Source organism: Meleagris gallopavo, chromosome 11 (assembly GCF_000146605.3).
Source record: "Meleagris gallopavo isolate NT-WF06-2002-E0010 breed Aviagen turkey brand Nicholas breeding stock chromosome 11, Turkey_5.1, whole genome shotgun sequence".
In the NCBI taxonomy this organism is placed as follows: domain Eukaryota; kingdom Metazoa; phylum Chordata; class Aves; order Galliformes; family Phasianidae; genus Meleagris; species Meleagris gallopavo.
The window spans coordinates 16,840,595-16,853,570 of NC_015021.2; the positions used below are offsets into that span (position 1 = coordinate 16,840,595).

General features: G+C 39.3%; 1 protein-coding gene, 2 long non-coding RNA genes and 1 other non-coding gene across 6 annotated transcripts in view; 2 read left to right on the plus strand and 2 right to left on the minus strand.

Annotated features, from left to right (window-relative positions):
* The window catches only part of LOC116217059, a 76,945-nt gene that overhangs the window by 39,541 nt on the left and 24,428 nt on the right, over nucleotides 1-12,976 (minus strand). The gene's annotated exons all lie outside the window — the stretch shown is intronic.
* PEX5L (peroxisomal biogenesis factor 5 like) overlaps nucleotides 1-12,976 on the plus strand; it is a 40,824-nt gene that overhangs the window by 2,121 nt on the left and 25,727 nt on the right. For 2 of the 3 annotated variants that reach the window (XM_031555178.1, XM_031555180.1), the window contains exon 1: nucleotides 5-1,818. In XM_031555178.1, coding sequence (XP_031411038.1) covers nucleotides 1,750-1,818 — 69 coding nt within the window. In that variant the 5' untranslated portion in view covers nucleotides 5-1,749. Of the gene's footprint in view, nucleotides 1-4; nucleotides 1,819-12,976 lie in introns of those variants that run through there. The other variant, XM_031555179.1, reaches the window with a different exon arrangement.
* On the minus strand, nucleotides 2,840-12,927 carry LOC104912688. The gene is made up of 4 exons (XR_004160977.1): nucleotides 11,209-12,927; nucleotides 10,902-11,022; nucleotides 10,292-10,412; nucleotides 2,840-4,763 (listed from the first exon to the last, which is right to left on the minus strand). It is a non-coding gene; the product is annotated as an uncharacterized LOC104912688 (long non-coding RNA).
* On the plus strand, nucleotides 8,841-8,945 carry LOC116217072. The gene has a single exon (XR_004160999.1). It is a non-coding gene; the product is annotated as a U6 spliceosomal RNA (small nuclear RNA).

Sequence of the window (12,976 nt, forward strand, 5' to 3'; positions counted from 1 at the left end):
GTTTTTTACTCTGCAAGAAATAAAAAGCACTGCATGCTTTCCAATGCATCCTTTCTACCTGATAACTGTTTTGGTCTATCACTCAGCACAAAAGGACTAAGTGTTATAAAAATCAAGTAGCATGGTAATAGTGCTAAAGATAGCTCCACATGGCATTCAGTAACGGAGCTTCATAGACCTGAAATGCATCATATGAGTCATGTACAGAGTAAATACGTAATTGGCCAAGAACCTTTGATATGCTTAGTAATAAGAAATAATTTTCATTGATTTAAGTATATTTAAATTAAATTTACCATGACCTTGCAGTTCTTTGGATATCAAAGGCACCACTAATCCAGCATGCTTATAACTTACTACACTTCTGCTCTGTGAATTTCTTGCAGCATGCAAAGAACTCTCTTTAGGGTAACAGGTTGCGCAAGCAAGGAAACCTATTAAGGATCTGTCAATTAATAAAATCTCTTCTAAAAAACACTTCAGTATGTTAAGTTTTTACATGCAATAGATGAAATGTTTCTGATACACCATACAGTTCAGTATAAAGAAGATGTTATGTTTGTGTTGTTTTGTTTTTTTTTTTCTTTTATATTGGACACTGAATACTTTGCTAGAGGAAGAAGTTCTGTTATATGTTATGGTAGTAAAGAACCCCTTCTGTTAATAGAGATAAGCATTTAAATATATTCAAGCATAGTAGAAAATGCTGCTTTTATGGAGTCAGATCCTGCAGTCTTCGCATAGCTAAAACCTCTACTGAAATCAATGGGAGCTTTACAGGTACAACAGTGAGGATGTGCCTGGGGTCACCAGCATAGCACGGTTCTGCTGCTATGCTCAATGCATGATCAGGCATCCTCTGCCACTTCAAGAGTAATAGAAATGAAAATGCAGATTCTTAGGCAAATTCAAGAAGATAAATACCCTTTTAAAGCAAAGAGTTCAGCTACCAAGCGTGTGGCAGATAACATCAAGGCATTTTGTGCTTGGTTAAAATATTAAATTAGATGTGAATATATGTTTTTGACTCTTTTGAATCAAAAGAATGTATCTGAAGTGCATTTTAAGAAAAGTTTCTAATAAATTACATCAAGTTCAATGATTTTTTGGAAGATGCATAGCATTATGACAGCAGAATTTGGCTCCATACATTGTTAGCAAAAACACAGAGTTTATATCATGTAAGCTGCTTTTTAAAATATCGCTAGAGTTATTAAAAGCTTTGGGCCCAGCCCTATACGTTACTTCCAAATTTAAGTGAGAGTTTGCCTCAGTGAAACACATAGATCTGCACCTTATTTGCAGCATCAGCCTTACCCAATGTTTTAGTGGTAAACAGGTGTTCTGTGGTAACCAAAATTAAATCGAGGAGCTGATCACACAGCTCTTAGTCATTCGGACACCCTACCCTGTAAAACATCCCAATCCTTCAGATTGGCCTGGATTACTCTGGCCAGCCTGGCTGCAGCAAGGCAGCAGGAAATACTTCTGTTGACTTCACTGGGGCAACTCTAACAAATAACAAGACTATGGCTAGACACCACGATGCTAACTTAGAGGCTCACTACTGATTTATTGTTCTTTTTGAACAGTGTTTGTGCGTTCCACGTCGACCCAGACCTTGCCTCCTGCAGTACGCGCCGTCTCGTGTCGCGTTGCGCGGGCGCCGCTCGGGCTGCTGCTGACTCGCCCTTGTTGGTTTCCCTGTTGTAGGGGAAAGGCTCTAGGGCGGCAGATAAGGCTGTTGCCATGGTGATGAAGGAGATTCCGAGGGATGAGGCTGCAGAGGAAAAGCCCCTCCTCACTATGGCGTCACAGGTGGGCGCAGCGCGGGGCTCAGAGCACGCGGCCCCGGCCGGCAGAGTGGGGATGTGCATTGCGGCAGTGTGGGGGAGCTGCTCGGGGTCAATAGCTTGGGGTTGAGATGTTCTCACGTGAAAGTTAAACAAAAACATTTTTTTCCCCATTAGATAAAAAGATTCTTAGAAATTTCAGCCACATACCAGCAAGTTGCCTAAACCTGATTCAAAATACCTATTTATAAAGCCAGCAATCACGCAACCTATACTTGTTTCATATTCAGCACATACAGAGGAAGACTCACTCCGTAGTAGTATTTGAAATATTTCAGATGTCATCCCTAGGCTCCCAGTGGTCCAAGGCAGATTATTTGCTCTGTACATCCTGCTTCCATTCCCACAAGCCCAGTCGCTGGAAAGACATAACTTCAGTGCACAGAGCCCCACGTGTTAAGGTGCCAGCAAGCACCAGGAGGACCCCTCACCTGATGGAAGTCAGTGGCTGCAACAGTGCCACACAGCACAGCACTTCCATCTCACTCCAGCAGTGATTCCATTCCCTCGTGGTGTTCACATCCATGAATGTGCTGAACACCCAACTCTGCTTCTGCTCTAACTCTGATGTCTCTGAACTGACAGCCCAAAGAAAAAGGATGCTCTCTTTAGTCTGCCATTTCTAATTTTGCCCTTAATTGTTGATGAACAATTAGAAACTAATACAGAATGCTGCCCCTTCCTTCATAAGTGCAAAATTTTCATTTGCTTAAACAATGTTTAACGTTGAATGTTTATGCACCATTTGTACCAGTTGTCTGTCAGTCTGCTCAGCAATTGTGTGATACATTTATGAGTGAAATGTATGTCTGTTAGTGTAATTTCTTCCACTAAATGCAAATTCCAACTTCCCTGCTATGCACCAAAGGGGTGCAGAAGCCAAAAGGAAGCAGAATCAAGTGAAAAAGTGAGTATTTTCCATAGCCATCTCTGCATCATGTACATGTGATGTACAGCTCCATGACCATGTCGCATACATCATTTATACCCTAACTGTCTGGATGTCGTGTTATTTTGAGATGCTGTCTCCTTAGTGTGCCTGTGTAAACCTCTTGTTCAGACCATTCATTCAGAGTTACACACTGGTATGTTGTGGAACAAATTTAACCATTACCATTAGTGTTCATCTGGGCTCTCCACATGATGAAACAGATATGGTTGCCACACACAGTGGGAAATGTGCAAGTTCCAAATTGGCTGCAAACAGAATTCCCAAGCCAGACTAAACTAGGTCATGAAAATAAGGCCTGGTATTTCCAAAGTGATCAACACCACTAAACCCAGTAGGGTGTGTGTGTAGATATATTTCTCTATCAGGAATTTCATTACATATTGTCCTGCCTCATCTCTCAGAGTACAGCTAGCTAAGCAACAAAATCTGTAAGCAGAACGCCAGGATTGAGCCCAGATAGAAGAGTATTTGCTTTTAGAAAAGTAGATTCCCCAAAATCTTTAATGAATAGAGTACTAATCATGTCTAACTATAAAAGCAGACTACCAAAGAAGCAGAGGGGGAATCTCAGACACAAAGAGGAGATGCCAAATCCTTGTTTTAACTGATAAATAGTGATAATATAGAGAAGTCCCTGAAGTCTTATGTTTTCCTCTCTTCCTCTAAAAAAGATTAAAACCATATCCAACAGAGAACAATTCAGGTACACGCTCACATTTTATTAGCTCCTACCTAAGCCCTGTTTGTAAAATAACCTTATTTGTTGACGACTACTCAGCACGAATAAAATTTTGACAAAGTTTCCAGCTCGGAATTTATTTTATATCAGATCTCAAGGCAAATCTTCAAATAAACTGAGAAAGTACGACAGATTCCTGGGGGGCTGTTCTGATATACGGCAACAAGGAATGTGAACAATCATTCCAGCATTAATGAATCTACTACAGTAAGCAGAGGGGTATTCTTGGTAATTGAATATGCCTTTCAGCACCTATTTTCTGTGATTCTATCCCAATTATTTTCAGTGAAAGTCACTTTATTGGTAAGAAAAGGCATTCAGTAGTTGCCAGAGTTAATACTTTCAAGCATCAAGAGAGAGCTTTCTACACTAATGGGATTTTGTACAATGTAACTCCATAGTAAGTCGCTGTCTCTCTTTATCTTTTAAAGATAATTCAGAAGAGACTGGAACAAATGAAAAGAGGCACTTTTGGTATGAATAAATCTAGACAAAAGTGAAAGCAAGTTTGTGGAAAGTTCAGAAAGTAATGGAAAGTTAAGCTGTGAACAAACATACTGCTAACCAAAGCTAGGATAGAAATTATCTTATGCATAATTTTCTCATTTATAAGACATACATAAGAAAATTGTGCATAGAAGCTTGATTTCAATTCTCAAATGTTTTTGTTTAACCTCTCCACAACATTTTAGGCAGGAGGAAAAAAGCACGCTTAAAAATTATTTCCTAATAACTTTCTAATGAGAAGTTTAAACTTTAATAGTCCCAGGCATCAAAGTTTGATGGTACAGTCACTATGAATTCCCCATTTGCCACAGGTCAGTGAGCTTCAAAGGAGCTGATTCAATAAAGTACTTTGATCCACACTTAAACTTCAAAATACGATAAACTGCTTTATTGAACAGTAAAAAGAGCATGATATAATGCACTGCCAGCCTGATTTTAAACAAATTTCAAAGTGTCATGAGTTATTTGTTCCATATTCATCACACCTAATTCAGATTCTTCAACAGAACTCAAATTGGAAAGCTACTGGTAGTAGGAGCCCTTTTAAGGTGATAGAAGGAAATAAGACCTGCAGAAGGAGATTCATGTCCAAGATGATCCTGGGGCAGATACGCTGTTATTAAACAGCAGACTGGGAGTCCACGAAAAATTCTCCAACAGGAAAAAGAAATGCCAATTCTGTACTGAAAGCTATCCCAACTTCTGTTTATTACTGAAAAAAAGGGAGAATCATAGAGTCACCAAGGTTGGAGAAGACTTCCAAGACCATCCAGTCCAACTGCCCACCTACCAGCAATTCACTAAACCACATCTCTTAGTACAACATCTAAATGTTTCTTGAAGACCTCCACCACCTCCCTGGGCAGCCCATGGCAGTGCCAAACAACTCTTTCAGAGAAGGAACTTGTAGGAGAGAAGAACTGTCTGCTTACTGCACAGACATTGCTCAGAATAAAACCTTGGTATTGACCACTTATAATTTAAGAAGTTAACGTACAGAATGCTTCATTTTAGAATTTGAACTGAAAAGTTTAAAGATCTGAAGTTGCATTATTAGAATAAAACATGCTGAAGTTCAGTGTGCCCCATGAAAAGTGAAGGCTACGACTCAAGCATTCCATAGGGAGATCTTTCATTAATACAGGCCTATTAATTACATTAGAAACTTAAGGTTCTTTTTAAATTTTGTTTATTCTTAGAATCAACATAATTGTTCTTCCATATTAGAAGGGATATTTTCTGAAAGTGAACTTCACCTCCATGCCATTGCACCTTTTCTTATAACTAAAGATACTCAAATATTTCCAGTACCTACATTCTAGTTGTTTGTGTTTTCTTGTTGTGTTTGGCTGCTTTCTTGTTTGTTTTCCTTAAATCTAATATATAAACTGACAAATTTTATAGAGGATACAGAATAGAGATACATAAATCGCTCTGTTGTTAGTAAATTGAGGCATGTATCAAGAAGTACATATATTATATGAAATTGCGTAACAGTTTTCCATATAGAGCTTAACAGTCCTATCTGCTCAGAATCAATCACATTTATTCTAAGCCTCTTAGCATTAGACTTGCACTGAATGACAGTAAATGTTTCCTAAATAACATCAGAAGGGAAGGGAAGGGAGTTGAAGTGAACATAATGAATTTCTCTTCAACATTTCTCAAGTAGAAGTAACTTCATTTTAAGTAATTCATATACATTAGTGTAAAAAAAAAAAATCCCAATTTTAGGAAATTTCAAGAATTAACTCTGGACAACAATAATTCCTATCTGCCTTCTGAGAACAGTGGCAATTTCTTCAGTGATTTCAGGGGGACTTGATCTGTAATCATATTTCTGTATTCTTTTTACAGGATTAAAGATAAACTAATTAGCAGTGTTTTCCATACATCTCAAACCAGTCTCGATTAATCTATTATTAATAATAATATAAGCACAATAAAGTACAAAGCATGTAAATGCACGCTTAGCAGTACAAATATTAATTAAATCTTTACCTCCAAGTTAAACATTGCTTAACACTTTGCTTCTAGGGCAGTATGTATAATTTCAGTGGAAATATTCTCATGAGCATAGTAAAGAAAGTTGCCTTGACAATATGCTTAAGAGTCATAAATTGGCTGCTTGCCTGAAGTTATCCAAGTTTCTCTGTCACAAATTAAATACATTTTTCCATGAAATAAGTTTTACCATGGGAATTTGTAGTGTAATTTTTTCATAGAACAAAGTTTATTACACTGTTTAGTACTTTAAAGTGTGCTACAATTCCATAAGCACAGAAAACTGGACAAAATTGTTTGTAAATAATGCATTATGCTCATTTAGCCTTGCTTTTTCATATCAGTTTTTATGAATAGGAATTAATTTTCATAAATTTGTTGATTTTTAATGAATACTGTGAGTAAAAATATACCATCCTTTTAAAGAATTGCAAACCACATACTTACAAGTATTCTGTATGCAATTAATTTGTTATTTGGGCAATGAAATTGTTATATTGCACTGAAAGTCCAAAAAAGTCACAAGCACCTTTCAAGCTGCAAGCATTTCAGTTTGCAAATAAAACCATTTCAAAGCAAATACATGCCATACATACATGGCATATGGACAGCCATGACACGTGGGCAACCAGGATAACTTAGGAGGAAATGAGGATTCGATTCCTACGCCTGCCCATGGTAATGCATACAGAAACATGGATTTTACGTATGCTACAGAATGCTACAGGAAGGAAAAAGAAATTGGTGTGATTTTAAAATAATTACAGCCTGTATTCAGCGATAAAGCATGGGTAGAGTAACTGATGAATCTGTTTTAGACATGGGTCAAGTACTAAAGTAGACACAGGTCATTCTCAACACAGTTGAAGATCAGTAAGAATAGCATGATCTTTATGAAAGCAACACACAATAAGCGTGTATTTTTGATGCTGTTAACTCTCCAAGTTGCTAATGTCATGAAAATCTAGTCTTAAAAAAGCAGGTGTACATCTTCCATCTAACCTGACATTTGATAATGTTTCCTACTCAGAACAGTACACAAAGCTGAATGTAATCCACAAAAGCTCCCAAATTTATCTGTGGATCACCGGTGATTCACAGAGAATTAGCACAGACAGCTCAGTTCAATATGCTAGCAGGCGTCTTTTCTGTCAGCTAAGGAAAAAAACATTACATAATTTCCTACTATTCTGCAAGCAGTCGTTGTCTCAAGAATGCTGCAAGGGTACATAATACCTGCATTATTAATGAAACAGGACTTCTCTAGTTTGTCATTTCTTTAAAAAGCACTCACAAAGTCAGACCACTTCTTTAGCTGGAGTTGTCACACAAAGAAATCCCAATAAGTGACACAAGAAGTAGAACTGATAGATCCTATTTGCCCCCTGTAGGTACTGTCATAGCACTTCTGTGCCTCTCCATGCCTCCCTCAGAACAGGTTTATCTCTTGAGGGGCTTTCTCAACAGAATGCTTTGGGATTCCATAGCCTGCCCATTCTGGACGAGTTTCACTTATTCAGTTGAAAAGTCCAATCTGTTAATCCCTCAGTTAACCAGCAGGTCATTTTAGGAGTACAGACTAGATATTACCATAAACTAGTATCAACAGAAAACATTTTAAAGGAATATTTTGCAATTTGTTTTTTTGAGCATCTGTGTTATTTCAAGAGTCTCTAAGCATCTGTGACAATTAGTTAATTTTGTCTTTGACCACACCTGTAGAGTGGCTCTCCACTGGGAAGAACTGGGGTATTGGAAAGGGGCGAGGCCAAAATATAAATCACATGGTGACACCACAAAGACAGTGCGTAAGTGAGGGTACACCAAATCTTCCACACTCAGGAAATGGAGATGCACCTCTTTCAGCAAACAACTTCCCTTACCTTTAAAGTACACAAAGCATATCATTTTTAATGCAACAGACTTATAGTAATTAACATTTTTATATGTGTAGGAAAGGCCAAACTGTCAGTCACAATCAAAACACGAAAACCACATCTGTTATCCCTTTCCCCCATGGCTCTAATCCAGCAAAGCAGTAAAGTGCATGCTTAACCTTGAGCTTGGTAGGACATGTGTTAAGTGGCTTGCTGGAGTGAGCCCAAAAAAAACAGGAGCCAGATACAATTCCCAAATTTGGCAAGTGGTCCCTTTTAGTTTTCTTATCCAGACAAAGATCAGAGGGAAAAAGATTGGGAATTGCGAGATATTTAGTCCTACACTGCAGCTACACAACATAATCTGTCTAGGTCAGCACTGACAAACACAGACGTGCTACTGTGACACAGCAATCACAGCAGGAGTTCTCACCAATCAGTACATCTGTTGTTTCTGAAGATGCAACATAAACACATTATCATTTATTGATTTAGATATCAACCGTGACCTTTAAACAACACTGCTTTCCTGTGAATTTAAATATCCAATATGGTGTCTATAGAAATCCTTCCACAGCTTCTCAGTCTTCACACAAGCTCTGGGTCAGTCTGGGGCATTAAGCCCCAGGGAATTTCTGGGCTTCTGTGATTTCAGTAAGATATTGTCACCTCTGATTCATAAGCCACCACACACACTTCCTACTACTTAGCAACAGAGTACCAGTTATCACCTGCCGAACAAGACTAGTCTTCAGAGAAGCAACAACATCAAACTGCTATTTGCTGGAGGGCAAAACTAGCTTGTTTCCATTTAGAGCTACCCACAATTCATGTTAGGTAGAAGTCAGTTATGCTGTATGCCATGTATATTGATCTGTTCCTGTGAAAACCAAATATTTGGCTGAAATGTCAGTTTTGCTGGGACATAAATTCACACTAGAATGACAGAGAAAAGATTAGCACGACCCTGGCACAAGGATAATGCAAGAAGTCGAGCACTTATCACACTTACTGTATGATTGTGAATAAAACTGTGGCTGGGAGTGGTGTAATTTTTCCCTGTGAAATACTTACGGACATGCTAGAAAAGCGGGGGAAGAAAAGTACAGTTCATGCAAATTCAACTTCTAGCGTGAGACTCCTGGTTTTGTCAGGATGTCTTTTTCAAGCCTCCCTCTGAGAAAAAGGGAAGGAATTCCACTACTTTTCCTGCCAAGATCATTAGATCCATAGATACAGAACTTCAATTTATGCTTCAGTAAACAACCACCTCAAATTCTAGAACTGGTTTCAGCTTACCAATACTTAGAAATATCTAGTTAACGGAAATGAATCCACAGAAATTGCTTGCTTCCCCTTAACTTAGTGATCACCACTAAAGATCATGGTGTGCTAAATACATAAAGAGAATTTTCATGAGCATTATCAAGAAATTGTTGCTATATATATATATATAAATATATACTAGAAATTATTAGCGATTGAAGTCTGATGATGCCTCTGGTTAGGTTAAAACCTAAAACAACAGTATAGCACCAAAACTACTACATCTAGTTCACCTGTCTACCTAGTCTCACTCAAGTAACAGACAAGTTTCTCTCAGATTAAAGTTCCAAAACACAACTTCTCCTATAGAAATTCCAAATTAAAAGATTCCTGCTTTCTCATATACTGACCATTCATTACTATCTCCTGAGATTTTTAAGTCAGATCATTCCACTGGTCCATTCCACAGCTCCAACCACACTCCCAAGACACTGAGTGGGCAGAAGAATGGCAAAAGCCATCAATACTTGCTATCAGATCCCTTGCTCAACTGCACAGGGACATATCCAGTTGTAGTTTGGGGCTTCCTAAATTTATTCCTTGAGCAATTCAAGTGACAAAATTGGTAAAATCCTGTTCAAGTAACCTGTGTAGGTAATTAGAGCTCAGTTTTAGGTGCCTGTTGAAACAGTCCTACTAAATTAAGCTCCATACAGAATGGGCAGGAAAGCCAAGAGCCCTCGAAAGCCCCCTGAGGGAGGGCCTAAATTAGGCAGACAGTGCTCCCTCTGGAGTTGCTTTTCAAGTCATCTATCTCTCCCTGTTGGACGTAGAGGGAACGTGGGCATTTAATTTAAGAGAACTAGTTCACCATGTGCTCAAAACATAGGTGCTAATTAGTTACCTCTGCCTGGCTGGAACCCCACAACTTAGCTCCTTTATCTTAAAGACTGGCATTACGTTATCCTCTATTGATACTAATGAAAAAAAAGAAAGAAAGAAACAAAACAGCATTTATGGCGTATTGCAAACAGACAAACATCAGAAACATAGAAAGAGAGGATTTAAAAACAGTACATCATGACCATAATACCTTACTGACAGCCTGAGCATGTTCCACTCCTCAGTGCGGTGCAAGCAGAGTGCTCCAGGAAGCGAGAGCAGGCAGAGCACCTGCAACCACAAGCAGGGCAGGCTGCACAGCTGAACATCAGCTGTAAATGTAACAGGAGACATGGAGTTGGTTCCCGCAGCTGACCCCTGAGTACCAGGTGTGCTCAGCTGCTCTGTGAAAACCTTTCACAGCCCCATTTCATGGCACAGACCCACTTCCTCCCAAACCCAGCTTTTTTTCTTTTTCTTTTCGTTTTTTTTTTTAATTTTTTTGGGTTTTTTTGGTCTACCGTCTAGGAATGTCATAAATTTGTTTCCACAACATAAACTGTAAACTGAGAGCAAAACAAAACCAAAGCCTCCACAGCTGCTGTACCATACAATTTCACCTTTTCTCCTGCAGAATGTATTACAACACCACCACCATTAGCACCATGAAATGCATCTGCATTAAGACCACACACCAGAGGACCCAGGGACAGAAAATAAAGAAGTTTTCACAGGAGACCAAGCTGTCACCATAGCAGCAGCTGGATGCAGGCTGTGCCCACACAGGCCCACAAGGCAGCACCTCTGAGAATAAAACTTACCAAGCATGGAGCACCTTTACAAGGGGTGAAAATACAGCACAGGACTGTTAAGGGATGAATATAGGGCAGAAGAGGAGTTGGACAAGCAATTGGTAAAAGCTGAGACCAGGCTGCATATTTGCTAGAGAGAAGAAGAAAAGTCCCCTCATGGTTACATGCCTTTTCAGTGGGGCTACCACTTCCCCTCTCCTGGAACAATACCTTCCCTCCAGCTCTAGCACACTCATATTATAACCCACCAGGATTTTCTAGAGCTTTTTGATCCCAATTCAGCTGCTTTATCCCTGCCCATCAGAATTATACATACCTCTCACCACTGAGGAGCATACAGAGACGGACCATCACAAACCGCCACCTCCTTTCCTCACAGCCGCTCTGGGGGCAGCACAAAGAGCACCTACCACACCTGAGCACCGAGGAAGGCAAGAATCCATCAGTGCAGGCAGCTGTGAGAAATAAACTGTCCTGATGGGGAATGCAGACATCTGGGGATGAGGTGGCAGGGCACAGAAAATAGAGGTCTGGGGATTCCCCTCAGTGCTCCTGCTGCTGAGGTGGAATGTCAAGTCTGCAGCTGCTGGTGCAGCGCTGACTGCCTTCTGAGAAGGCCTCTGTGTCTCAGCTCAGTTCTGTACAAAACAACCCTCGCTGTGAATACATGTAAGGAATCAGGCTGATATTAGCCATCAAATGATGCTTCTGGCTCTCCTAATGTCCCTCCCAAAACACCACAGTTCACAGATTGCTTTTTGGAACATGGAGGTTCAGTGGCAGCACTGAGGGGAGAAAAGGCAGGTTTTTCTGTTGTGCTGGTCAGTGCCAGAAGAATGTAAAACTGTCTAAATTTAGGAGCAGCATTTTATACTGTGGTTGAGATTCTTCAAATCGTTAGTCAAGAATATCATCCTTCACAAATTTTAGATATGCTTCAGCTAAAGGCACGTTTTTAATTACAATAGATTTTGTGAAGAAAAATTCTCAGAGACAAGGTGAGAATTTATGGTACTCAGTCACTAAATGAGTGCTCAGAAATCAATAATTTCACAGGCTGAGTCTACCCAGCTTGGTGCCTGTACAAACACCACACGCATCACTGCTGTGCAGAACCAGCAGCCTGCTCCTGCTCCCAGCACCACAGGATGCTGGTCGGCCTCCTTCACTGCCTTTGCTTCTCTTGTCTGCAATGTAGAGATAATACTTCTCGGCTCCATGGCGCTGCCAGATTTGATTCATGAATGGTTTAAAGCATTCTTTGATACTCACCCTGAAAGGTGCTTGAGAACCATAAATTATTACTTTAATATAGATAATAATTTTCATCTCGTGAATGTTTTATAGCACTACTCCAAATTCATGCCTGATATAACTCTAATAAGTTGAGTAGAGTGAAAACAAGGATAAATTTGGTACAATATATGAGGTAGCAAAATGAAATTCGATGTGTGAGACTGAGGACTTACCAAGGGGCGTTGCATACACAGTAATGTCAGAAACTTGTCTCTCTGCCCATTTATCTACAGCAAAAATATCAGCTCATGGCAGTATTTAACTTCTTGAGGTCTGATCCATCACAAAACACTTCTTTCACATCAAAAACATAGTTTTCTAACATGTTGTATTGCCATACATATGTAGTTTGTATATACCAAGAATTAGTATACTTGATCCTGTATTTGCTTTCATGTTTCAACCTCAATACTTCAGTTGAAAGCACACTGTTTTTCACAGGAACAATCTTTTTAATAAGGCACTCCTACAACTTCCAGTCCTTAGTCATGAGAGCACAAGAGACAAGACTGGGAGGGATCCTCTGGGTCATACTCAACTTCTCATAAGCAATCGCATCATAAGCAGCCATGTATAAGACTGGAAAAGATAGGTTTTCTGTCTCACTCTCCAAAAAAATACTGTTTATACACTTCACTGCTGTGATACTTAGATTCTTTTAATTTCCAGAACAAATCTCTTCATTCTTGTGCCAGCCTTTTCAGAGTTGAAATAGCTTTCCTCCTCCAAGGTTATCCAGCCCTTTGTGTGTGTATATATATATATATATACATATATATATATATATG